The following is a 26947-nucleotide window of genomic DNA, read 5'->3' on the forward strand; positions in this document are numbered from 1 at the left end:
TTACTACTAAAAATAAACATTAAATTTCAGAATAAGACGTGAAACATTTCATATCAAATTTTTCTTTAAAGGTTTTTTTAGTCAAAATGTTTTATGAGATTTGCATAGCACATCACTTTGGTCTCTGATATTGAAAATCAAAAGAAATAGTTGCTGAGATTATCCATCATCCATTATTTTGGTCATTTCGTTAAAAACACCGTTAAGTGTCTTAGAACTCTTGACCGAAAGTTTAGGCAATTTTCAAAGTTTTGTAACTTAATCATTTATTAACCAAATTCGACCCATAATATATCCAAATGAAGATAGTAAAGTGTAGAATAAGATTATACCTATTTGGAATGTGACTGGTCTGCAGGAAAATTGAAAAACTCGCCAGAAACTGGGTAAACTTTAAACATTCATAACTTCTTCAATACTCAACGAAATCAAGTGATTAAAAAACGAAAATCATACTTCCGGCCATCTCCGGTAACCATTGGCTTCCAAATATGTATAATTTTGTTCTACACTTTCCTATCTTCATTTTGATACATTATGGGTCGAATTTGGTTAAGAAACAATTGAGTTACGAGGCTTTGAAAATTGCCCAAACTTCCAGCCAAGAGCTTCGGGACACTTAACGGAGTTTTTAACGGAATGACCAAAATGATGGATGGTGGACAATCTCAGGGACCATTTCTATTGATTTTCAATTTTAGAGATTAAAATGATGTTTTATACAAATTTCAGTGACGATTCTGGTTAAAAAGCCTTCTCTAAATTCACTCTATAAAACAAAACAAACCCCCTTCCATGTATCGCTGATTAAACAAACTAGCCAGCAAAGACACCCCATGAAACAAATAGCTATGGACTTCCACCTACCATCTCTTGTACCTTTTGTGGTAGCATCATTAGCCTTTTCATTGTTCCTCTACTCTATATTTTTTAAGTCAAGAAAAGCAGTCAGAAAACTACCACCGCAAGCCGGAGGTGCGTGGCCGATAATCGGTCACCTACCCTTGTTAGTACGTTCGTCTGAGCCACTACATGTGGTGATAGCTCAATTGGCGGACACATACGGACCGATCTTCACTTTCATGTTCGGAGTGAAGAGAACCCTAGTTTTGAGCAGCTCGGAAATGGCGAAAGAATGCCTAAAGACCTACGACAAAGTGTTTGCTAGCCGTGTAAGCTCTTTAGCCTCAGAAATCTTGGGCTACAACTATGCCTTCTTTCCTTTCAGCTCTTACGGCTACTACTTTAGTCATGTACAGAAGATGGTCATGGCGGAGGTCTTATCCCCCCACCGCGTCGAGATGCTCAAACACTTTAGAGAATCTGAAGTGAGTGCATCGATGAAAGAAATATACGATCGGTGGACGAAGAACAACAAGAGTAGTGGTTCCGATAAGGTGGTGGTACTGATGAAAGACTGGTTTGCGGACATAAACCAGAACGTGGTCTTTAGATTGATTATCGGGAAACGAATTTCAGAAGCTACAAATTACACCCATGGAGACTTGATAGGGAGAAAGGTATTCAAGGATTGGCTTCGACTGAATGCTACTTTTGTACTGTCGGATGCGCTTCCGTTCTTGAGGTGGTTGGATTTGGGTGGCCATGAGAAGACCATGAGGAAGGTAGCAAAGGAGGTAGATCAAGTGCTTCAAGGATGGTTAGAAGAGCATAAGCAGAAGAAAAAGAGGACTGTTTCTGGTGGAGTGAAAGGTGATGAGGAGGAGCGTGATTTCATGGATTTGATGCTTTCAGTTCTTGATGATGCTAAAGTTACCAATTCTTTTGAAGCTGACATTATCAACAAAGCTACCTCACTGGTACGTTTGTGCGGTTTAGCATTTAATTATTTAAATTTTTACATTCATCTTTATTTATGACCATCAGATTGAATAAATGAGTAACGTTATATGGAGACATATTTATAACACATTAGTGTTTATATCATCTTAATATCCTTATGTGTCAACTAATGCATGCAACCAATATCTAATAAATTAAACTTATTAATTGACATAACATGTATGCATCATTTACAACATCAAATTGTATACAAATGTATTACAAAAAAGTAGTCTCCTCAGCATTTTCCTTATTGAATGCATCTAATAATTCTATCGCCCTTCATCTATAAGCATAGGTTTTCATTTATTAGAAAGTGTGTAGCAAGTGTGAAAATTTTGTTTGTACAAATACTATTGTTACTTCTCTTGCAGAGTCTTCTTCTAGCAAGTGTAGATGTGACGACAGGGACATTAACATGGGCACTGTCTCTACTTCTCAACAGCCCTAAAACTCTAAAAAAGGTCCGGGAAGAGATAGACCAAAATATTGGCAGAGAGAGGGCAGTAAAAGAATCAGACGTCGACAACTTGGTCTATCTCCAAGCCGTTATCAAAGAAACGCTCCGTTTATACCCTCCCGGACCAACCTTATTGCCTCATGCATCCAATGAAGATTGCGTTCTAGCCGGCTACCATATCCCAGCAAACACTCGCGTCCTCGTCAACGTATGGAAGATTCATCGAGACCCGAAGGTCTGGCCCGATCCAAATGAATTTAAACCTGAACGATTCTTCACAACACACAGCTACATTGATGTTAAAGGTCAGGATTTTGAGTTGATACCGTTTGGCAGTGGAAGAAGAATGTGCGCCGGGATAGCACTTGCCCTCAGGATTATGCCATTGACACTCGCTTCTTTGCTTCATGGATTTGAAATCGCAACTCCGGCGGGTGAGCCAGTTGACATGCGTGAGTCGATGGAATTGACCAACCATAGAACCTCCCAACTTAAAGTCCTTCTCACTCCGCGCCTTCCTGCTCAAGTATATGAAGAGTACGGTAAATGAGGCAAATCTGCTTTGCTGGTATGTAGGGCACAGGTTACATGCAAGTGATGGTTAGAGTATTCATAAACTCACGGGGGGCATCACTACGTTTTGCATTAATTTGGTCACCTCTGGAATTATGTTACTAAATCATGTTTAAGTATTTGTTTTAAGGGGCTTCTAGATCTTAATAAATAAAAAACCTTGTGCTACTGTTAGATCTAATTCAGGTGCTTTTCTCGATGACTAAGGTACACCAACTTTGGTGTTTGTTTTCTTATTATAACATGGATTTTTTTTTGTTTTGTTTTTGTTTTGGTCCATATATGTTTTAGTTTTTTTCTATGCACATTTTATCCGTAATTGTTTGGTTATGTCATGAATGAATATCGAACTCCTATGGAAAGAGGAATGCTACGGTTACTCGCTCAAAAAGCGAGTCTCGCAAGGTTAGAGAGTTTGGGAGACTCGTTTTCTCCTTGAGCGAGTCTCTGTAGAATTTCTTCTCATGAAAAAAATATATGGAGACATATCTCTTTTTGCACACTTTATTTGTTTATGTACCTCAATGTTCTTTTGATTAATTTGTTCAATCCAAATGTCATAAATAAATAAAGATGTAGTGATATCAGTTCCTTACAAATTCAAAAAAAAAAAAATTAATAATAATAATAAAAACGGTATTCAGTTTTATGTAATTTTTTTTTCTTAAAGGTCCAAAGAGACTAACCATTTTCTTTTGCTTAGCCATTTTCACCCAAAATTCAACAAATTGTTACTCGGAACCAGTAGCCAACAACTTAACTAGAGCCTAGTAACATTGTGAATGGTGGTTAGCTAAACTTGGACAAGCATTAAAATATTAAAAACTTAGCCACTTGGTGAAAAATAAAATGAAATATTTAGGATTAATTAAAGTACTTAGATGTCTTTGAGTTTTACCTAACAACAAGGATGCATGGTTGGCGATTTAATGAAAACTAGCTTTTTCGGATGCGCTTTGCACATGCGAGTGACATTTTTACATCATGACACTCTATTCTTGGAAAATAGAGTTTTTTGTTTTTACATTTGTGCATTTGTGCATTTATGCATGCATAAAGACGTTTTTACTTTAGAAACATTTTGTATGTGTTCTACATGCTTTAGTTTTATATGTCCATAATTTCCCATATCAAGAGAGGAATAAACTAATTTTCATACTTTCATGAGATAGATAAATTGTTAGATTAAAGATCATAAATATAAATTCTATTGCAGAAAGATTCCACACAACAATTACCTTTACCTCATAAGACAACTCTTGCTAATTCCAAGAGATACAAACACAATTGTGGAATTAATTTGATATCTCCTTTTACATTGCTTTGGCATTTAGCTTTTTTTTTCTTTTTTTTTTCTTTTTGTTGCAAATGGGCTCAAAGCCCAAGCAAAACTGCAAAACAAGGAAGAGCATCAGCCCAAAAGGCTTACACAAATAGCCCAAGTCCTAACAAAAACCCCATAAATATCGTCTAGAATTATGCCATCGAGTGAAGGAGAATGGTCTTCCAACATAACATAGCCAAGTCCAAAGAAAAACTCAACTTTACCAAACCATTAGCCACCATATAACAAAGAAGCTAAGGAATGCAACTCATGGCCAGTACATTTGACGAGTGACACTAAAATAGCAGAGTCAAATTCCACAAGAATTCTTCTAGCAACCTTATCCAAAGCCATTTTCAAACTTAAAAAGAGACCCCACGGTTCAACTTCAAGGACTTCTACTCTCATATTAGTTGAAAACCCCCCCAATCCAAGAGCCCTGATGATCTCTAAGTACTCCTCCCGAAGCGATAGCATGATTTTGCCCTCGGCGAGAACCATCAATATTCAATTCCAACCATCCCTCATTCAGATAAACCCAAGCCAACTTTTGAAGAATTCTGCGGGGCTTAGAATGCATGCATTTAGCATATGTTATTGCACTTGTTTTTCATTCTTTTTTATCGCATACATAATTATAATCATAGTAGAGGAAACAAAATCACACAAAATAAAAACATGAAATCGGAGAAATATGTTTCTGTATCTCTAGCTTTGGCAGTTTATCTGTCATTCTACCCCTTTTTTTAATTTGTTTTTTTAAGTTTTTTCTCAACATATAAAAAGAATTTAAAATTTTTGTGTTTTTGACAAAATTATCCATGCGAATTTGTTTCTATTATTTGTTGCTAGGTTTGGATTTTTCTGTTTTTAGGGTTTTTATGTCCAGTGCTTAAAATTTCTTTGATATGGTCGATATTTCCATAGAAATTTCTAAAAAATCAGAGAAAGATATGGAAATAGGGGTGAAGCTTAAACTTCAACTCATATAGGAAAAACACTTAAGTTTAGACTAAAATCGACATATATCGTAGATATTTTTGACATATGTTAAATATCGGAGAAACTGTCATATTCATCCAAACCAATGTTTGACCATCCCTAAAGTTTCATATTAAATTCTAATCATTTCTATTGAAAGCAACCGATATTAATATTCGATATATCCGTCGATATTTTCACAAATTTGCAAATCGATAGTTTTACCCATATTAAGATTTTAAACACTATTTATGTCTAATCTTTTTGGTAAAGCCTTGTGACACCAAAATACTCTTCTTGCTTTCCCTTATAGTTTTATTTTATTTTATTTTATTTTATTTTTAAAGTACTCTTATAGTTGAGATATTAGGGTAAATCTTAGTTTACTAGCTCAAGTTTCGGGGTTTTCAACATTTAGTATATAAATATTTTTCCGTCCCAGAGTCATACCTAAAGTGTTAATTTTGGGACAGTATCATTCATCCGTTAGTCTGGCTATTAAGTATCCCGTTAACTGATGACGTGGTGCTCATGTGGACAATGACTGGGCGCCACGTGTCATTAAGGGTCCACGTGAAAATTCAAAATTAAAAAAAAAAAGTCCAAAATTTCAAAATTCAAAATTTAGAATGGGAATAGTTAAAAGTGAAAACCACTTTTCACTCGAACACCCCCAAAAATCTCGATTCCCTATCTCCGTCCTAAACCCTACCAATTCGCCATCACTCCACCTCGCCGTCGGTCCAACTCGATGTCGGTCGCACGCCGTCGTACATTGCACACATCTTTGCACATCAAAGAAGGGGCACCATTTTTGGGCAAGGTTGTCGTGAAGCCATCGCTAGTGATGGGGTGGCAAAAAATGAGGATTGAAGTAGCTGAAACACTAGTTTATTGTAAGTAACCTACCTTTTTCGAAGTGTAGATAATATGGGTTTATGCTTTCCGATTTTTCAATTTTGAATTTTAGGGATTTGTGAGTTCCAATCCCTTTTTTTTTTTTCTATGGTTTCTGGAATTGTGTTTTGTAGTTGGTTTCATGCATTGTTAATTATTTTCAATGTGCATGTGGTTTTGTCTTCATTCGTGGTCTCAATTGCAACCTTTAAAAAACCTTGTGGTTTTGTTTTCACCTTTTTGTCCTCATGGTCCTACAAGTTAGTGTTTTAGGTTAACTTTTTTGGTTTTAAAACCTTTTTCCTTGACTTTGCAGGCATGCCTGAATTATTTACACTTAAAATTAACCACGGTGGGAAGTGGACTGAAAATGCATATATAGGAGGGTTTGAGGCTTTGTTTGATTACGTAGACAAAGACTTCATGTCTTTTTTTGAGATTGATGAAATGGTTAAAGAGTTAGGATATGACGGGTTTATTTTGCATCACTATAGGATTCCTGGGATGTCTTATAGGGAGGGATTAAAGTTTATTGATTGGGACCAAGATGTGGGAAAAATGTGCAATTATGTTTCACAGACTAAGAAAATAGATGAATCGATGAGAGTGGCATATTAAAAAAAGGTGTCACTATTGATCATATTGAGGAGTCGAGGGTGGCAATTTCGATTACAAATGGAAGTGGATCAAAATTGAAGAAAGGTGGAGCAAAAGAGGGTGCTAATCACTTAGAAAAATGATTATATGTTTTGAATGACATAACCTACAATGGTGATGATGACCATGAGGTTGAAGCAATTGAGGGAGGACAAGGAAATGGAGATGAGGCTGAAGATGGTCCTTTCAATGCTGATAATGAAAGTGATGAAGATGATGAAAGTGATGAAGGTGATAAAGGTAAAAAAGGTCACGAAGTTGAAGAAGTTAATGAAGAGGCTGAACTAGAAGCTAATGAGTAAAAATTTTGAAACATTTATTTTTGCAATTTTAATTTCAATATTCAATTATTTTTGCAAAGTTTAGGTTTTTAACAAATATGCATTGTTTGTGGCAGTAAATACAGAGGATGACACTACTAATAGTGAGTTTGTGGACAGTGACTACATTTTGGAAGATGATGATAGTCGTCCAGTAGATGATACAGTTGTAAACATTGTGATTGAAGATGCTGAAAGGGGTGAATGGGTTGGGAACCAACATCCAGAAGAAGTTATTGATGCAAGGGATGTAGAAGATGTTCCTCTTGATGATGAGAGAGAAGACTCATATGGCCTGCATAGTGTTGACGATTCAGGTTCAGAATGTGACGAAAATGTCATCTACCTTGAGTTCAATGAAGAAGTCGACATGGATGATCCAAAGTTTGAAAAGAGATTGAAGTTCAGAGATGCTGCACAGAGGCAGTGTGGTCTCACTCCATTAATCATGGTGCATCTTCTATTATGCTAAAAAGGAATGAGAGATGGAAGATTAGCGCAAAGTGTGAGAAAAACTGTCCATGAAGATTGTATGCTTCCAGGATGTACAATGAAGATTCAATGCAAGTGAAAACTTATGTTGGGAAACATGAATGTCCGATGATTTGGAGGGAAAATCCTAACTGCAAAGTGGCATGGCTTGTGAAGGGGTATGTGGACAAGTTCAAACTGAACCCCCATCATTACATTTATGAAGGCAGTGAAGAAGGAAAGAATGGTTGAGATCCACCTTAAGACAGCCTACAGAGTGAGAGCACAATGTTTGAAAATCCTTTATAGGAGTAACATAGATCAGTACATAAAGTTATGGGAGTACTGTGATGAGTTTAGGAGGATAAACCATGGTAGTACAGTTAAGATGAAGGTGATGCCCTATGATGATGCTCATGTGATATTTTAGAATATTCATATTAGTTTGGGGGCTTCCAAAAATGGATTTAAGAATGGATGTAGGCAGCTTGTAGGGTTGCATAGTTGTCACTTGAAATGAGTGTTTAAGGGCCAGTTACTGTCTACAGTTGGAGTAGATACAAATAACCAAACTTGGATTATTGGATATGCCATAGTAAAGCTAGAGAACAAGGACAGTTGGGTTTAGTTTCTGGAACTGCTAGCTGCTGACTGGGGAATTGTGAACCAGTGTGGTTGGACTTTCATTTCTGACAAAAAAAAGGGTTTAATACCAGCTTTTGAGAAGAATCTACCTAATTGTAATCGTCGATTATGTGTTAGGCACTTATACACCAATTACAAGGCAGATGGGTTTAAAGGGAAATGATTAAAAGATGCCTTATGGAATGCTGCGAAGTCAACAACCATCGCTGATTTTAGAGAGAGTATGGCTGAGGTGAATAGGCTAAATAATGAAGCTTATAAATGGTTGGTGAAGAGACTAGCCTTGCATTGGAGTAGGTCACACTTTAAGACACACTTAGTGTGACATTCTCTTAAACAACCTATGTGAGAGCTTCAATTCTTTTATCCTGAGGGCTAGGAACAAGCCTATTATTACCATGCTGGAAACTATAAGAGTTTTATTGATAAAGAGGATATGGTTGAGAATAGATGCAATGAGGAAGGATAAAGAAATTATTTGCCCAAAAATCCAGAAGAAGTTTGAGAAGTACAAGTTGAAAAGCTCATGCACTATATCTACATGGTCTGGAGGAGAAAAAAATTAAAGTAGATGAAGGCAGATGCAATATATTTGTGGTGGATTTGAATAGGTGCACTTGCTCATGCAGAAGATGAGATTTGGCAGGCTTTCCTTGCATGCATGGTTGCTTAACCATCTATTATGCAAGGAGACAGCCTGAGGAATTTATTTCCTCTTGGTGCAAGAATGAGAAGTACTTTTAAGCTTATGAAAACCTAATTCAACCTGTCCAAGGCATGAAATATTGGGAGCCATCTAAAAACAAATGCATTATTCATTCAACTTTAAAAAGGTAGCCTAGGAGACCAAAAAAAGAAGAGAAATAGGGAGGGTGATGAAAATGAATTCAAGTAAAGCAAAAGAGGGCAAAAAAGTGTGAAGTGTAGTGTTTGCAAGGGCTCGGGACACAACAAGGCCAGATGCCCAACCACTCATCATCATCCAGCTGATAGAAAATGAAGAAAAAACAAGAAAAATGAGGTATAATTTTGATATTTTTTGTTGATTTTTCATTTCTTAAGTGAATTTGTTATTTGTGAAGTGTAGCGTCTTTAAGTGCTAATGTTTTATGGGTTCATTAATTAGGCCTCGACATCTAAGGCATTACAATCCTCTCGGTCATCATAGCCATGCACTCAGGAAGCTCCACAATCTTCATCTCAGCAAACTCAAGTCTCTCAAACCACTTCAAAGTCTATTGCAAGAGGTCAGAAAATGAGGATGAATGTTTTATGATGCTGCTTTTATGCTTTAGGTTGTTTAAGGGTTCATTTCATTATAGTTGAATATGCCCTTAGTTTTTTTGGAAACAACTTTCGGATAGATCGTTTGTGTTTTGGACAGATCTTTGGTGTTTTTGGTACTCTTATTTTGGTTTAGTTGTGTACTTATATTTTGGAAGAACACTTTGACCCATTAGTTGTTAAAGTTGTGGTCTTTTGATACTTTCCTGTGAATTGGAAGGTGTACAACTTAGAATATTGAACTTTGTTGTGAATTGAAAATTGTTGACAATTGAACTTTGTTGTGAACCCTTGAAACTTTGTTGGTAGTTGGTAGTTTAAAGGATGAATTTGCAGATTTAGAATTGAAAGTTTGTTTGAAATTGAATTTGCAGATTTGGAATAGAAAGTTGTGGTTTTTTCCTATTTAATTTGATTTTTTTTTTTTGAAAATGATTTGGCGGGAAAAAAGGAAGGTAGTACATAGTTATGGGTTAAAAATTTGGGTGGGAATTGTTTTTTTTTTTTTTTTTTTTTGAATTTTTAATTTCCACGTGGACCCCTTAATGACACGTGACGTCTAGTCATTGTTCACATGAGTGTCACATCATCAGTTAATGGGAGACTTAACAGGCAGACTAACATATGTATGAGATTGTCCCAAAATTAACACTTTAGGTATGACTCTAGGACAAAAAAAACTTCATGTACTAAATGTTGAAAACCACGAAACTTGAGGGTAGTAAACTGAGATTTACTCGAGATATTATATAGTTTTGTCCATGACAGTCCAGGGTAGAAAAAAAAAAAGGAAACTTTAACGAAAAACCACATTTTTACACTAAAAAGTCAATACTGGTACTATTCACTTTAACCTTTATTTTTTCTTGGGTAAATATCAATTTACTATCCTCATGTTTGGTGGTTTTCAACATTTAGTACATCAAGTTTTTTTCGTCCCAGTGTCATACCTAAAGTGTAAATTTTGGGACACTCTCATACATCCGTTAGTCAAACTATTAAGTCTCTCGTTAAGTGATGACGTGACGTTGATGTGGACAATGATTGGGCACCACATATCATTAAAGGGTTCACGTGAATATTAAAAAATTTTAAAAAATTTAAATTTAAAATTAAAAAAAAAAATATCTGGGCGTTCACCTTCACCCCTTCCAACCCCCTCATTCCTTCTCCCTCGCTTCTCTCCTCTGCACTCATAACCCTCCTCCTCCTCCTCACAACCTTCATGTCCATAGCCATCATTTCACAACCCCAACCCCTCCTCACTCCCGCCAAGCAAGACACCGTTTACACAGGTCTGGGCTCCGTCAACCCCGACATCCCTTGGCGCTCCCTCTTCCTCGACGACCTATGCCTCTCTGGCCCTCACGACGTCGTATGCAACTTCTTCTACGAAATCCCCCTGAGTTTCTCAAAGCTGAAGAAGCTGAAGGTTCTTGATCTGGGTTACAATTATTTTTCCGGAAATGTTCCTAAATCGGTGGGAAATCTCTTGGAGTTGGTGAATGAAAGGAATGATTTGGCTACTGCGGGAGGGAGAAGGACGGATGTTGGGTCAGAATTTGGCATGAGCATTCGGGATAAGGTTTGGGGATATGAGTCATCTGTGTCGGAGAAGCAAAACCCAGAAACCCAAATACTTCCCACAAAAATAAAACCAATATTTTTTTTTTTTTTTTTTGCAGAAAAATCAGTTTCAAGCAAAAAAGCTTCAATCTTTACTCTACCCAGCTGGGTGTTTCTCAAAGTTTTCAAAAACCCATCTCAGGAACTCCAAAAACTGACATGATTTGATCCAAAAATTGAAAAAAGCAAATGGGTTTTCTCTCAAACCCTATTTCCAATTTCTCCCTTTATCTGCTTCTGTTATTCTTTCTCATCAGTTTTGAGCTCATCCCAGTTGTTGAATCTACCACTGACATCATCTCCTTGGAAGAAGTGTGCGGGAGGGTGAGTGCAAAGGAGGGGAATGGGTGGGTGTGCGGGGAGGATAGGTGCAGGGAAGAGAAGGGAGAGAGAAGAAGGGAGGGGGTCGGGAGGGGTGAAGGTGAACCCCTCCTCTGAAGAGAAGAAATGAGGAAGAAGAAGAAGAAGAAGAAGAAGAAGAAGAAGAAGAATTCCACATGAACCCCTCTGAAGAAAAGAAAGAAAAAAAGAAAAAAAAACAAAAAAAAAATTCCACATGGACCCTTTAATGACATGTGGTGCCCAGTCATTGTCCACATGGGCGCCACGTCATCACTTAATGGGAGAGTTAACAGTTTGATTAACGAATGTATGAGACTGTCCCAAAATTTACACTTTAGGTATGACTCTGAGACGAAAAAAACTTGATGTACTAAATATTGAAAACCATGAAATATGAGGATAGTAAACTGATATTTACCATTTTTTCTTTATCGTTAAAACTCAAAGTTTTCAAACCATTATCATTAGTTTTTTTTTAAAAAAAAAAAACCCAGAGATTGGGGAAATGGCAAAGTGTTCATCCAAAAAAAGGCCCGTTATGTTGTAGCTCGGTTTGGGCTTTGGGCCCACAAATGTACCTGAAAAAAGAAAAACTGGGCTTTTGCGTAATTTAAGTAAAATGTAGGGCATTTTCTGTAAATCGGGTTATTATTTAAACCCCACAGAGCTACTAGGGTTTATTCTTCATACCGAGTGGGTGCATTTCGCCGCAGCTAGCTAGAAGCTCAGGTTCCTTCTCCCTCTACCTTTCTCTCTGTCCGTCTCTCTTTGCTCCTCTCTCTGTCTGTATCTCTCTTCATTCTGTATGAGTGTCTCTCTCACTCTCCATTGCTTGTCTTCTGGTCAAATGTGATTTTCTTGTGTTTGCGTATTTTCCATGAAAGTTATTTGGATTCGATCATGTTTTAGGGTTTTAATCTCGTTTTGTAGTTGAGTTTGATTCATTTTTGTATAATATATATTGGTTTCTGAAATGATTGGAATGTACTGAGATTGTTTGGTTTCTGAATGCTATTATTGTTCAATTATATTTTATATGTATAGATCGTTGTGTCGCTATTTAAATTTGGTGTTAGATCCTGTAAAATTTTTCATTAACATGTATGGACATGTGGGTTTTATTTGTATTGATTTCTGTTGCCTTTTTTGGATTAAAGGAAGAGGAGGAAGATGTCTCACAGGAAGTTTGAGCACCCCAGACATGGATCCCTTGGATTTCTTCCAAGGAAGCGTGCCGCTCGTCACAGAGGCAAAGGTATATATAGCTCCTTTATTTGGTTTCCAGTTTACATCGATGAGATTTGTACAATATTTTATCATCTGCTTGCCAATGGTTTGTTTGTTAACAAGTATTGTATTGAATATGATATTTCTATATTTAAGCCGAATGTTTACGCTGTTCCTTTTTGTAAAACAATTTGTAAAGATTTTAAACTTCTGTGTTTTGATAGAGTTTATAAAGATTTTAAAAGTTTGTGTTTTGATAATTAGTGTTTAGTTTGAATGTCTGTATCAGTGTAATTTGTTCGTGTTTATTTGTATTTATGTATCACTCACTCTTCTGTCAATTTTGTGGACATGCAGTGAAGGCATTCCCCAAGGATGATCCATCCAAACCCTGCAAGCTGACTGCTTTCCTCGGTTACAAGGCCGGGATGACTCACATTGTCAGAGATGTCGAGAAGCCTGGATCAAGTATGCGATGCTCTAACTAACATCTCTTTAGGTCATATATTTTGTTGATGGGTTAATGATATATAATATAGTTCCTTAACTCTATGATTTCTTTTGTGCTTGATCGAGAAGGTTAATAAGAGATGGTGGATACTTAGGTTGGAAACATGTGTCTGTTTCATATTTACTGCCACAAAATACAATGCTTAAATAAGTTCAACACGAATTCGTGCCTTTTTTTTTTCTTCTGACGTGTGTGTTCAAGTGGTTCACTTAGCATTCAGAAAATGTGAGTGTTTGAAGTATCAATGTCAGTTTTTTTTTTTTTTTTTTTTTCTAACAAACTTTTAATCTCTTTAGAGCTTCACAAGAAGGAGACGTGCGAGGCTGTTACTATCATTGAGGCTCCTCCCATGATGGTTGTTGGAGTTGTTGGTTACGTGAAGACACCACGAGGCCTTCGTTCTCTGAACACAGTGTGGGCTCAGCATCTGAGTGAGGAGGTGAAGAGGAGGTTCTACAAGAACTGGTGCAAGTCCAAGAAGAAGGCTTTCTCAAAATACTCGAAGAACTATGAAAGTGAGGAGGGAAAGAAGAGTATTGAATCCCAGTTTGAGAAACTTATCAAGTATGCTACTGTCATCCGGGTGTTGGCTCACACTCAGGTATTGATTGGACTTTGTTTGTCGAATTGATGCTGTTCTTGTTTAGCCTGGGTATTTTTTGTCATGGTATTTGATATTTGCTTCGTAGAACCTTCAGCCAGTTTACCCTACAAATTTGTCTTTCAAAAACGTAGTTCTGATTTATGATGGTTTTATTTGTTCAGCTAGATCGAATAAATTGTTTGGAGGCTAATGTTTGTCATGTTTTTTTTTTGCTTCGTTTTTAGATATTATTCCAAATACAGTTTTTATAATAGCTGCAACATTGCATTGAAACAAGTAATGTTATGTTCTATGGAACTCGTGATTGATGTTGCATGTGCTTGTTAAGTAAATTTTATTTATTTATTTATTTATTTATTTAAGTTGTTTCTCGTAGTAATTGCTATATCTTACTGTTATGTACTTTTTATGGTCCTTCAGTGATGTGTTTGTGCCTCTGTCCAAAAAAAAGTGATGTATTTGTGCTTGTATTTTACATCTGCAGATTAGGAAGATGAAGGGATTGAAACAAAAGAAAGCACATCTTATGGAGATCCAGGTGAATGGAGGGACCATTGCCCAGAAAGTTGAATTTGCCAAAAGCTTCTTTGAGAAGCAGATCCCTATTGATGCTGTTTTCCAGAAGGATGAAATGATTGACATCATCGGTGTCACAAAGGGTAAAGGTTATGAAGGTGTTGTTACTCGTTGGGGTGTTACCCGGCTTCCTCGCAAGACTCATAGGGGTCTGAGGAAGGTGGCTTGTATTGGGGCCTGGCATCCTGCTAGAGTCTCATTTACAGTTGCCAGGGCTGGTCAGAATGGATACCACCACCGTACTGAGATGAACAAGAAGATTTATAAGCTCGGAAAGGCTGGGCAGGAGTCACACACTGCTGTCACTGAGTTCGACAGGTTAGTAAACTTAATAAACTTGCATGATTTTAGTACTCTGCATATGTCCCGTTGGTTCCTCTTTAGTTTTTGTTGGATTCTTGGTTTAGATTTTAGTTTTGTGTTTGTTTAGAAAATATGCTGATATCGATGATGTTTCAGGACCGAGAAAGACATCACTCCCATTGGTGGCTTTCCTCACTATGGTGTGGTGAAGGATGACTACATTCTGATCAAGGGATGCTGTGTTGGACCTAAGAAGAGGGTCGTCACTCTTCGCCAGTCCCTTCTCAAGCAGACCTCTCGTCTTGCTCTCGAGGATATCAAGCTCAAGTTCATCGATACCTCCTCAAAGTTTGGCCATGGTCGCTTCCAGACAACACAGGAGAAACAGAAGTACTACGGACGTCTCAAGGCATAAGGATGAGAACTCCCCAAGAGTTAATAGCTATCGAAGTAGTAGTCGAGTTTTTAGTTTCTATGCGAAAGACAGTAAGTTGCAACAATTCTGTTTCTCATGGTTTGTTTTGGTTTGAATTGCCGAGGATGTTGAACGGTGCGGATTAAGTTTTGTTTTCTTCGAGGTACTTGAATATTTGATGGTTACTTTAGAATTACAACTTTTGAACCTGTTTTTAATGACTGCTCATTTGACGGCTAAAATCATGGGGGATAAGGGGAGAAAACTAGAGGTTAGGAAAAAGTTATTTGATTGATAAGCGGTGACTAGTGAACCACAAGTGGTCCACTGGTAAGAGCGCTGACTCTGGTTTCTTGATAAACAAAAAAATGTGGGGGGTTTCAGGTTTGATGCTACGAGTCTGTTTGACTGTGGTCGAGTAGGGTGAAATTTCTCAGTCTTTCCGGAGTTTGGAAGGCTTGGATAATTGTTTCTTGCCATCAGGTGTTTCTTTTTGAATTTCAAAAATAAATGGTGACCGGTGAACCACAGCAAGTGGTTCATTGGTAAGGGCACTGTGGTTTCTCAATAAACAAAAAAATTGTGGTAGGTTCCAGATTTGATGTTCCGAGTTAATGAGTATGTTTGATCGTGGTCGAGTAGGGTGAAATTCTTCATACCCTCTCCGGATCCAAAAGGTGTGGATAATCGTTTCTTGCCTTTGGTTGTTTCCTTTTGAAAAGAAAAAAAATGGTGACTGGTGAGTGCATATAAGGTCCTGATATACTTTTTAGTTCGAAGACTTGTGCTTGGCGTGATTTCTTGGACAAATTATGTGATCTTACCATTTTCATAAAGAAATGTTGGACCATATTGTCAAAATTATGGGCCGCTTGGTCCCATCCGTTCGGGGTTTTGTGCCACTTGGTGCTAACCGTTTGGAATGTATTTGTGGCTCAAACAGCAGTAGCCACGGTCTTTACCAAAGGTTCACTTCGATAGAGCGAGAGCGCGATAACAACCCGAAGGCGAAGATGGTTAGAAGTTTAGAGAAACACTGGGGGGAAGAGACTTGGAAGATAAGAGAAACATGACGAGTAAGAGACTTAAGAGGAATTGCCCCCTACAGGACAAGGGAAAGGTCTACCGACGATTAGTTGTTCTTATTCATTAACTTAGCTTGAGCCAACGCAAATATGGCATTGAAGCTGAACTTGAGCTTGATTCAACTAATTTACATTTTTTAAATTTATTTAGAAAATATATATTTACACAGGGGGGTGGCGGAATAAATTGATTTCAAAATCACCATTTACAAGATACGAACCTAACTATTTATTAACGAAGAGGTATACTACTAAACCAGTGTAGGGCAGTTTGGATTAATGTGCCTTTAAAAAAAAAAAAAAACTCGATTTTGCTTTAAGAATAATCAACTGCAAAATAAGCAAATGAGCATTTGATAACTATATTTTTTATAAGTGATATGAGTATGAAAAACAATGTAAAAACGTTTGGTAAATTTATATAAGTTTGTATATGATAAAAAAAAAATGGACATGTAGTGATGGTGGTGGCGACGATAAGCGGTGGCAAAGACAATGATGGGGGCAGGGTCGTAGTGACACTAGTAGGGTGTGGTGTTTGGGGGTGTAAGCGAAAGTGGTGATCTCCACGGTTTTGTAAGGTTGGTGATTGCAGTTATAGGTGGTAGCAGCTATAGCGGTGAGCGCAACATTGGTGATGGCAACGACAATGGTAAGGCTGTGATGGTGGTGCAAATAATTGGGTGTGATGGTTGTGGTGCAGAGATAACAACAATGGTGGTAGGGAAGCAACGACGATGGTGGCAATGGTAGTGATTGTGGTTGTTGTGACGACAATGCAGTGGTGTTGTGGTTGTAGTGGCAGTGGTGGTGTTTGTGATTGTTGTGTTAGTGGCAATGGTGGTGAAAATGGAGGTAGTGGTGTAAGATTAGTGGTTGTAGTAGAATGTGGTGACAATCACTTTTTTACCATAGAGATAAAATGTGTATAAAAGAATAAATAATGTCATTGTTAAACCAATAATGGTATTACAAGAATTTAAAATATTCATCATACGCTCAACTCTACTTTTTATGGAAGCAGTTTTAAAAAGTAACCTACAAACATCTTTTAACAAGTTATTGTCCAAAGGCCATTGTTTCTATAATAAGTGAAATATTTAATTTTACCAAACGTTTTTTTATTAATTAACTATAATGCAAATTAGGCTTATTAATTGAATAAATGATCCTTGTGGTTACATGGAATTCGGAAGATAGTTCTTGTGGTAAAAAAATTTAAACTTAAACTCTTGTAGTGAAATTTGTTAGAATTTATGTCCAAAATTAAAGTTTATGTCATTCCTCTAATTACCTACACTTGAGCCTCAAGTGAGAGGCTAATACGCGAGGCTCACTTGTGGGCTATTAGACCTTGCATTTTTTTATGGTTTTAGTGGGGTCCAAGGACTGACCTTGGCCTCGCACGTGTTAGAAATCCAAGTTTAGGTTAGGGCAAATGGGTGTGGGGGTTTGTTGTACTTTGAATGTGCGCATTCCAATCTAAATCATATCTTGCAATTACATATCAAGCACTCGATCTCTCCCTCTCTCTCTTTGCGGCCCTAACTGAGTTTCCCTCTTCACTTCCGACGTCCTTCGATCTCTCTCTCTCTCTCTCTCTCTCTCTCTCTCTCTCTCTCTCAGGCAAGTCCCTTTCCTCCGTCTTACCTTTCATTGTCGATGTCGTTTTAAGCATATGAAGGTGAGTTTGGTTGTAGAGAAACAGCCAGGGAAAATCTTAATCCGGTAACTGGGATCTAATACGTCACTGGACGTGTTTGATTCTTCGGCTATTATTTTCCTTCCGTTTCTTTCTCGGCAACCAAACAGGTCTTTAGGCTTTGAGTTCTTATCAATTTTGTCAGCTCAGTTTACCCTTTTCGTTTACTGTTTTGCCCTCTGAAAAAAAAAAAAAAAAAAAAGAAGCTTAATTTGGTATTCTAATTAATTTTTTTGAAGAAAAGCTCATTAATTTTTTGTATTTTGAAGGGAATTATTGTTGTTTGAAGCCATTTTTATCTGGTTAATTTGGGGTTGTCACTGAACTTAAGAATTTGCATTGCTATTACACAGCTATGGTGTATTTGGTGTTGTTTGAAATTGGGTTGTGCCTGAAAATGCTAATGTGTGGTTGGCTATGGTTGGTTGGGTTGTTGCAGGGTTTTCCACGATGACAGAACCTTCTAAAGTCATTCATGTTCGAAACGTGGGGCATGAAATTTCTGAAGTATGCTTCTGCCCTTCACTGTGTCTCTGCAAATGCCGAGATTCAGCGGATTTAAAATTTTAGATATGTTTTTATGGCTTTCCAAAAATTTGTATGATTGACAATGTACTTTAATTGGGTTGAATTCATGGTCTCCTAAAACTAGAAGCATAGAGTCTTATACTGATGAGTTTAGTGCTTCTTGGACAATCAAGAAGAAAATTATGCTTAATTGACTTTCGCTATATCTAAAGGAAATGAGATTAATACACTTTATGGAAAAGGTAAGAAAATTTCAGGAATTGAGGATAATCTTTTGTTTATACATTTTTCAGCGTTGTGTGAGTCAATTGGCTGTAAGTTCATAGTATGTTTACCTTGCATAAGTTTGAGAAGAAAGGGTGTACCATGGTATCGGAACTGAAGCAATGCATTAAGTGTGAATGTTTTATAAGTAAGGAGGAGATTTTTAAATGGAATTGAGGAAACTGCAAATCTAAATGTGAATAGAATGGTTTGATACGATGAATAATGAGAATTAGTGCTGATTTTAGAGGGAAGTGCCTTTCTCTTTAAAGGAGTTTAATTCTTTAATTTGTTACATATAAGTATAACGTGGTAGAATCATCTTGAGCTTATTATGCTTTTATTTCTTTTAACTATTTCTGATGGATTATGTTGTTCTACTAGAATGATTTGCTTCAGCTATTTCAGCCATTTGGAGTCATAACTAAGCTTGTGATGCTTCGTGCAAAAAATCAGGTTTTTTAAATTCTCATTACAATATGGTAGAGAATCTAGAGATAGAGGGTTTATGTTGTATATTTCATGTGTCATGTGCAATCTGCTACATGTGCAGGCTCTTATCCAAATGCAAGATACTGCTGCTGCAGTCAGTGCACTGCAGTTCTATGCAAATGTTCAGCCTGCCATAAGGTAAAAAGATGGTGCCCCCCCCACCCCCCCAAAAAAAAAATTTTGAAACCTCTATTGAGCACGCTCTATGTATTGTGATTTGCATAGTAATTTAAGTAACAATTTGTTACATTTTAATCTCAGTTTATATTTTCTATGATACTAGGGGAAGGAATGTATATGTCCAATTCTCCTCACATCAAGAACTGACAACAATGTACCAGAATGCACAAGGACGAGGAGATGAGGTTGGTACCTTGTAGGCCTGATACTTATATAAAATGTGTTATCCAGTAATAAACATTAGAATGAGTCACCTTCTGGTATGTTAGTACTTTTTACTGTGTCGTTAGTAGAGCTGAAGTGGCATGTGCTGAAGATGTAGACGTATTGGTCTGATATTTTTCCAATGGAGGTTGAAATGTCACATGGGGAAGTGGACGTCTATGCTTTATAAATAAATAAATAAACCCCTTTATATTGGTTCAAAAGAAAAAGGTCCATATAGTTTTTTATGACGTATTAAGGCCATAAACCGCACTAGTTTTAACTTTCTTATGTATTAAAGCCATAAACCATATAAATTTCCATATAATTTCCACAATTTCTTTATAATATTGTACTTTCACTATAATTTTAGTTCATACAGGTGCGAATGATTAGTGTTATATTTACCTAGGCAACAGTAAAATGTATCATGTTTAAAAATCTATTATTCAGAGAACTTATGTAATTACGTATGTTATAAGGTCATATTTCCCGCCTCACACATTGTTTTCTTCACCCGACATGTTATATATTCTCATGTATGTAAACCTTATGTTTTTAACCTTTTTTAAAGAGAGCATTTATTAGTGTATTATGAGTGAGTTGGGGAAGCATAGTTCTGCTTGGCCTCTAATGGTTTATCATAAATTGATGGGTAAGTTACAAGTGACTTTTTGAAGAAAAACAAAACATGTGCAGGTCGTGTGCTACCAAAATTTGCTCTTTAGGATCCTATGGCAGAATGCAGATGTCATAAAGTCTTTGCAATTAGTACCAAAAGAAGTCCCTTTGCAATGAGTAGCAGCACCCCTTCTGTGTTTCTTTTATTTTTACAAACGAAGTACCAAAAGAAGGCCCATCAGTTGCATGTTGTTCTTTTTCTGGAGGTCACTTCTGTGTTATAAACAAAGTATAAAGCATTTCATGTCAAATTGATTTTTAAATGTGGTCAAGGGACATTCAGTATAAATTACATAATAAGTGATAGGATTAGCATATTCCTGAAGGTTAACATCTTTTGTCTTTTGTGATGTAATGCCCAATGCCTCATCTGCATACTTGTCTTAGAAGAGCCAGATCAAATGCAGATAGGTTATTGGATTGATTGCGTGGTAGCCTGAATAAAAGAAGTTTCTTTTTCGTTCCTCCCTCTTTAATATGTCTTCACAAGGCCTTCTAATAGAGTATTGTCAACCTTTTAAATATATTTTTCTGTTACCATAGTTTGAGATTATAATCAATCTCTGATAGTCCAGTTTGATTGGATGAATACTATTCAAATTTTTAGAAGATCTCCCAATACTTGTTGACAGGGTTCAGGATTCAACAATGAACACAAATAGTATAGATTACACAACTCAAGCCTGTTTCAAATTTCTTCACGGGCACCTATATTCGTATCTTAGATCCTTTCATATTTTACATGCTTTCCATCCTTTTATAGTTGGATATTAATTTTATTATCACTTTACATGTCTCTTTCTCTATCTGTACTTCTCTATTTATTCTCCTCTCTCCTCTGTCTCTATGCTGTTCTGCTGTCGGACACTATCTGGATGCACAGCCAAACCGAATTCTGTTAGTTACAGTTCATCACATGCTATATCCTATTACAGTGGAAGTCCTGCATCAAGTGTTTGTTCCTCATGGTTTTGTTGAGAAGATCGTCACTTTTCAGAAGTCAGCTGGTCAGCTTCTACAAGTTTTCTCCCTCTTTCTATCTCAGTCTATGCCTCTTTTATTTTAGATTACAACTCTCAAGTTGACTCTTGATCCGAAGCTGGATGCATATGTGCTTGTTTCTATAAGAATGATCATATTCGCTTTAATTAATTATCAGTGTTTCAGTAGCTATAAAACAACTTATTTTTATATTTTCATTTTGTAGAATGATTCTGTTTGCAAACCTTATGCCTTTTAATTGAAAAAAAGGACTTACTGACAAACAGTGCATGGATGCTTTATTTGTTGTAATGTATTTTCCATCCTGTTTGTGCAACCATGTAGGTTTTCAGGCCCTAATTCAGTATCAATCCCGCCAGAGTGCTGTTGCAGCTAGAACAGCCCTGCAGGTATTCTTCAAACATCCATATTGCTTTGCAGCTTGGATGGAGACTTTGTTTGAAGTCTGCATCCTAGTTCTTTTAATTGTTGAGCGTTGGTTAACACATCTCCTCTTTACAGGGACGTAATATTTATGATGGTTGTTGTCAACTAGACATTCAGTTCTCAAAGTAGGTTTCAAACCTTTTATCATTTGTGGATTCCATTCATATGCTTGGATTGGTCATATTTCTTTCTCATTATCTACTGATAATGTTAATTTGTTCATTATTCTCATCATAATCCAGCCTTGATGAATTACAAGTGAACTACAATAATGAGCGTTCAAGGTTTGTTGGAATCTGATGGACTTAGTTTTATCTTCTTTATCTTTTTGACGTTTTCCTGCTGTTAGTGCTGAATCTTTTTTTTTTTTTTTTTTCTTTCATCCCTCGCCTAGGGATTTCACAAATCCCAATTTGCCTTCAGAACAGAAAGGAAGATCTCCACAAGTGTGTTCCACTGCATTTTGTTGTTTATTTCAAATTCATATGTTATATCCTCTCTAGTTACCTAACCCTTTGTCTTATATTTCTGTTCACTTTGTGCTACAGTCTGGATATGGTGATGCAGGAGGCATGTATGGCCTTCAAGGTACTGGAGCCAGGGCAGGTGCTTTATTTCTCCGGGTTTTTTTTTTATTGCAGCAATCTTGTGAATAATTTATTAATATCTATGTTCATTTTCGTGTTTCAGTTGGATTTCCGCAGGTGGGTATTGTTCAGACTGTCTTGGATGTGTATGAGATAACCCGGAGCTGAGGATATTACCTGCAATTTTGTGGAAAATATTTAGGATGTCTAGTGGATGACTTTTTCTTTGTTTTTTGATTCTTTGTGAAATTGACCGCATGCTTTCTGGAACTCTACCGTACTTGTGTGTCAGCTCATGCTTGTTTCATTTGAAATGTGCCTACTGCTGTTGGGGATCTCCTACAGTTTGTTTTGGTAGCGAGTGGGGGGAAGTTGTGTCATTTGGGATATTACACTGTTTGGGGGTATAAGATAAGATGTCTGCTGATATCTTTGCATGGCCAGCCTCTGAAAAACGAAAAAAATCTTTGGATCGCCTTGGCCTACTTTGGTCCTTATAAAGAGGATTGTAACCAAGGTTTCTGTATATTTATGGTTTCTGAACTAGTAGTGAGGAACACTAGGACTGTTTAAAGCAAGGAGCCTCCCAATATCTTGAGGCTCATTAATTCCAATTAAAATGGTTCCCACCTTTTAAGTTGGAAATGTATGTTTTTTTTTAAGAAAGATTATAGCTTCTACTTTGTGATATTCTCTCCAATTCAGTATGTGGCTCCTTAATTGTATGGGAAATGATTTTCACACCCCATTTTCTCCCCCTACACGGTTCTCTCTTTTTCTAGCCTTTGGATTGAATAAATCAAAGGAAAATAAAAGGTCGGAATTTTACAGGGGCATGCAGAAATAGGAAAGGGGTGTGTCGATTTCATTTCCCAATTGTATCTCTGTTTATATTCATACTATAATGCAAAATATAAGTAATTAACCACTTTTCCCCTTAAATCTAGATGCCTAATGCAGCTGCAATTGCAGCAGCCTTCGGTGGAGGTTTGCCTCCTGGTATAAGTGGAACCAACGACAGGTGTACAGTCCTTGTCTCCAATCTGAATCCTGATGTAAGTCATGCTACTAGTACTCTTCCTTCTTTCTCTTATGTTCTTTATTCTTGACATGTCGGCACTTTTTATTTCAGAAAATAGATGAGGACAAGCTTTTTAACCTGTTTTCCATCTATGGAAACATTGTGAGAATTAAACTTCTTCGGAACAAGACAGACCATGCCCTTGTCCAGATGGGTGATGGCTTCCAGGCTGAACTGGCAGTACACTTTCTAAAGGTGTGGTTGTTTAAACTTCTCTTATTTATTGTAGGATACAGTGTGTTTATACCTAGGGGTCAACCTCATTATGGAATTATAGTATTTTTCGATGAGTGATGCAAGTTTAACTGTCTGGGGGTCTTTTGTTTTGGTCATGTGGCTTGTAAAGAGCTTTGACAAGGGATGTGTGGCATCTGTTTGTTGGTTTTCAGGTTTGAAAGTAGGTTTAACATTATTGATTATTACTACAATTATTATAATTATGTTTGGATAGTTGTACACGACCCATATATTCTCGATGATATCATAACTGTTCTTGATGATTTACGAAGTCTCTGAAAGCTTGGCGTAGAAGTTGAATAATGCAGTCTTTGGTGCCACTCAACTTTGGTTTTGAGTAGTCTGGCAGAGTTTTCGTTATTGGTTTTTATTTTTTGGTAACTAAAGGTAGAGAAGAAAAGGAGGGAATACTGACATTTGACACTAGGGATGATAGTAGGGAGAAGAATAGTTACCTGCAATGATTCACACGACAAAAACAAACAACAAAAGCCAAAAACAATGTTAAATGGACGTTTTCCCCGTCAGTTAAAGTTTTATATATTCTTTTCTCATTTCTTCTTCACATTCTAACATATATTCTCCGATACACTTTTCCTCTTCACACATTTCTTATAGTGAGAAAAGTTGTCCTTCTGGTACCAATGCAAATTCATACCTGTGATGCAGGGTGCATTACTGTTTGGGAAGCGATTGGAGGTCAACTTCTCAAAGCATCCAAATATAACGCAAGGTGCTGACACACATGAATATGTGAACTCAAATCTCAACCGCTTCAACCGTAATGCAGCAAAGAACTACCGCTATTGCTGCTCCCCAACAAAGATGATCCACTTGTCTTCTCTTCCCCAGGAAGTCACTGAAGAGGAGATTGTGAGCCACCTAGAGGAAATTGGGACCATTGTCAGCACGAAGCTCTTTGAGATGAATGGAAAGAAGCAGGCCTTGGTTATGTTTGAAACTGAGGAGCAGGCCACTGAAGCACTTGTGTGCAAGCATGCTACTTCCATCGGTGGGTCAATAATTCGAATCTCCTTCTCACAGCTACAGGCAATATGATAACTTAATTGTTTCAGAAATAACAGGGATGAGGATTATAAAGCATAACAGGGTTGAGGCTTCATAAATGGGAAATATTTGTGGAGCTGAAGCTGTTATTTGCTGTTGCTTTTGTTTGTAATGGTGTTTTCGAATTGCGATTGTGTTGGAGTATCTGCTTCTTGATCATTTATGGTCTTGGTTATCTCCGGTGTTTGTATCAAATCATTTATTAGGTTCTTTACGTCTTGGAGTTAGCTTTCGTTTCTTAGAGATGCCAAAATTTTTGAAGCATAGGAAAAGGGAAAGTTTTACCTTTTTTCAATTTTTAACTTTTTAGAAGAGGGATTTCTTATGTGTATATCTCTTGTAATTCGGGTTAATTAGGTCATCTCTGTTGGATTGAGTTCTCAATCCATAGCCATTTATGTTCCACACAATTCCTTGATGTGCTACTCTTGTATGTTCACCTTCTTCCTCCTCTCTCTTTCTCTCTCTCTCTCTCTCTCTCTCTCTCTCTCTCTCTCTGTAACATTGACAAACTGTAAATTTTATGTACCATTCTTCCTCCCCTCTCCCTCTCTGTGACATTGACAAAGTGTAAATTTTATGTATGATGATTCTTCCTTCTCACCCCTCCTCTCTCGCCCTCTCCCTCTCTGTGACATTGACAAAGTGTAAATTTTATGTTTGATTCTTCCTCTTTCCTCCCCTCCTCTCGTGTCTCTCCCTCTCTCGCTGACAAATGGTTTGAAAATTGTATGTATGAATCTGCCTCTTTCCTCTCTCTCTATCTCTCTCTCTCTCTCTCTCTCACTCACACACACACAGAGATTGCCACTTGGTCCGCCCTCTCTCCCCCTCCTTTTGGTTTAAGTTGCAATGTCTTCCCGAGCCCTAGAGAAAGCGCCACTTTCGTGTGACATGCTATGGTCTCAACGCGTTTACGAGTAACTGGACACTGGTACCATCTGATAATGGAAAAAATACGTCTAGTTTAGGTGCCTGGTGCGTGATGAGGCACTCGGTTCGGTTGACCTCTATACTTGCCAAAATTGATTAGTGGGTTATATGGACAGGGAATACAATTTCTTTACAGAAAACTTTTGCCTTTTAGATTTAGTAAGAATCGAACTTTATCTGGCATAGCCATTTGTAACTTTCAAATTGTTTTGCGTGCATTGTTTTAATATCGATTAACTTGACAGAAACCAAACTGTCACCCAGTACAAACCATAGAGGTGCAAAATGCAATTGACCTCTTCTAATAAGATACTCCGTAAACCAGTGTGGTCAAAACAGCTAAAGGTCCAAAAGCTAAAAAAATGTCTGATTTGTTCAAAAACTCATATCCAACTGATGGTTAGGCTATAATTCTATAAGGCCCACCAAACTATTATTTGGCCAAAGAGGCGTTAGGCTGGCCAGATGTAGCCCCACTCTTAGTCCTTTTTTGGTTCAAAGAAGTTTTACATAGTGCTTGTGATGAAGCGGAATAGAGTTTTCAAAGTTCTAATCTTGAGCATGAAATGTGAAGAAGATCGTAGCAAAAGTCAAACATGTATTAATTCCAAATCAAGGCTGATGGAGGCAATCAAGACTAAGAAGATTGTAGGGGTCAAGCTTCTCAGTTGTAATCATTCATTCAAATTCAACTAGATTTGAAAACATTTAATGGTAGTTTAACTAAATTAACCAATAAATTTAAGGTATAAACTTAAAACTAATAAATTATTTAAGAGCTATGTTTAACCCCTTCTGTTAGAGATGATATATGAATATGGTCTGACACGTACATTTAAAAATAGTTGTTTGCAGGGCTATAATTATAGACAAGGTTATGTATAGTCCTTTCGATTGGAGATGACTTAATATCTTCAAAAACTAGATTGGCACGAGAAATGACCATCAAAGAAAACCCAAATCCAATTGGCCAAGAGGATGGTTATTGTGGAAACTGGAGTAAAAACTATAGAACTCGTTTGGATGTGTTTTTAAAATGATTGAAAATGCTTTTGATGAAAATATTTTTGGAACCAATCTTTGGTAAAAATGCAAGTAAATCCTGGAAAAGCACTTAAAGTGCTTCCTGAAAAAAACACATAACTGAAGTTTTCAAAGTTCTTGTGATGAAGCGGAATAGAGTTTTCAAAGTTCGAATCTTGAGCATGAAATGTGAAGAAGATCGTAGCAAAAGTCAAAACATGTATTAATTCCAATTCAAGGCTGATGGAGGCAATCAAGACTTAGAAGATTGTAGGGGTCAAGCTTCTCAGTTGTAATCATTCATTCAAATTCAAAAACTAGATTTGAAAACATTTAATGGTAGTTTAACTAAGTTAACCAATTAATTTAAGGTATAAACTTAAAACTAATAAATTA

The 26947-nt window shown here is 36.9% G+C and overlaps 3 protein-coding genes across 6 annotated transcripts; all 3 read left to right on the top strand.

Annotated features, from left to right (window-relative positions):
• The first annotated feature begins 832 nt into the window (after window positions 1-832).
• LOC103933239 (cytochrome P450 CYP82D47) lies at window positions 833-3027 on the top strand. Its single transcript, XM_009342910.2, has 2 exons — window positions 833-1820; window positions 2217-3027. Exons 1-2 carry the CDS (start codon window positions 837-839, stop codon window positions 2850-2852), a joined length of 1620 nt encoding a protein of 539 aa, XP_009341185.2. The 5' UTR covers window positions 833-836; the 3' UTR covers window positions 2853-3027.
• A 9023-nt stretch (window positions 3028-12050) lies between these two features.
• LOC103933233 (60S ribosomal protein L3) lies at window positions 12051-15276 on the top strand. Its single transcript, XM_009342904.2, has 6 exons — window positions 12051-12151; window positions 12580-12677; window positions 13007-13117; window positions 13457-13761; window positions 14249-14658; window positions 14800-15276. Exons 2-6 carry the CDS (start codon window positions 12593-12595, stop codon window positions 15056-15058), a joined length of 1170 nt encoding a protein of 389 aa, XP_009341179.1. The 5' UTR covers window positions 12051-12151; window positions 12580-12592; the 3' UTR covers window positions 15059-15276.
• Window positions 15277-17612: 2336 nt separating this feature from the next.
• Window positions 17613-24809, top strand: LOC103929286 (polypyrimidine tract-binding protein homolog 3). 4 transcript variants are annotated; one of them, XM_009338457.3, is made up of 15 exons: window positions 17613-17769; window positions 18285-18352; window positions 19022-19093; window positions 19191-19267; window positions 19413-19494; window positions 21078-21201; window positions 21521-21585; window positions 21698-21747; window positions 21865-21906; window positions 22017-22068; window positions 22171-22228; window positions 22313-22326; window positions 23157-23264; window positions 23342-23485; window positions 24197-24809. In XM_009338457.3, exons 2-15 carry the CDS (start codon window positions 18296-18298, stop codon window positions 24584-24586), a joined length of 1335 nt encoding a protein of 444 aa, XP_009336732.1. In that variant the 5' UTR covers window positions 17613-17769; window positions 18285-18295; the 3' UTR covers window positions 24587-24809. The 4 variants fall into 4 exon arrangements, with proteins under 4 accessions (XP_009336732.1, XP_009336734.1, XP_048435796.1 ...); XM_009338459.3 differs by having other exon boundaries at window positions 22171-22210; XM_048579839.1 differs by having other exon boundaries at window positions 17632-17764; window positions 18282-18352.
• Window positions 24810-26947: the final 2138 nt, after the last annotated feature.

This window comes from the organism of the source record quoted next, unplaced genomic scaffold, assembly GCF_019419815.1.
Source record: "Pyrus x bretschneideri cultivar Hongxiangsu unplaced genomic scaffold, Pyrus_bretschneideri_v1 Contig14, whole genome shotgun sequence".
Lineage (NCBI taxonomy): Eukaryota > Viridiplantae > Streptophyta > Magnoliopsida > Rosales > Rosaceae > Pyrus > Pyrus x bretschneideri.

Excerpts from the sequence above, each read along its gene's own strand:
- LOC103933239 (XM_009342910.2), top strand. The coding sequence starts at position 837 with ATGAAACAAATAGCTATGGACTTCCACCTACCATCTCTTGTACCTTTT. Across the intron at positions 1,821-2,216 it reads TCAACAAAGCTACCTCACTG|AGTCTTCTTCTAGCAAGTGT; the intron begins GTACGTTTGTGC and ends CTTCTCTTGCAG.
- LOC103933233 (XM_009342904.2), top strand. The coding sequence starts at position 12,593 with ATGTCTCACAGGAAGTTTGAGCACCCCAGACATGGATCCCTTGGATTT. Across the intron at positions 13,762-14,248 it reads GGGTGTTGGCTCACACTCAG|ATTAGGAAGATGAAGGGATT; the intron begins GTATTGATTGGA and ends TTACATCTGCAG. Across the intron at positions 14,659-14,799 it reads GCTGTCACTGAGTTCGACAG|GACCGAGAAAGACATCACTC; the intron begins GTTAGTAAACTT and ends ATGATGTTTCAG.
- LOC103929286 (XM_009338457.3), top strand. The coding sequence starts at position 18,296 with ATGACAGAACCTTCTAAAGTCATTCATGTTCGAAACGTGGGGCATGAA. Across the intron at positions 21,586-21,697 it reads CAGCTAGAACAGCCCTGCAG|GGACGTAATATTTATGATGG; the intron begins GTATTCTTCAAA and ends TCCTCTTTACAG. Across the intron at positions 22,069-22,170 it reads AGAAAGGAAGATCTCCACAA|TCTGGATATGGTGATGCAGG; the intron begins GTGTGTTCCACT and ends TTTGTGCTACAG.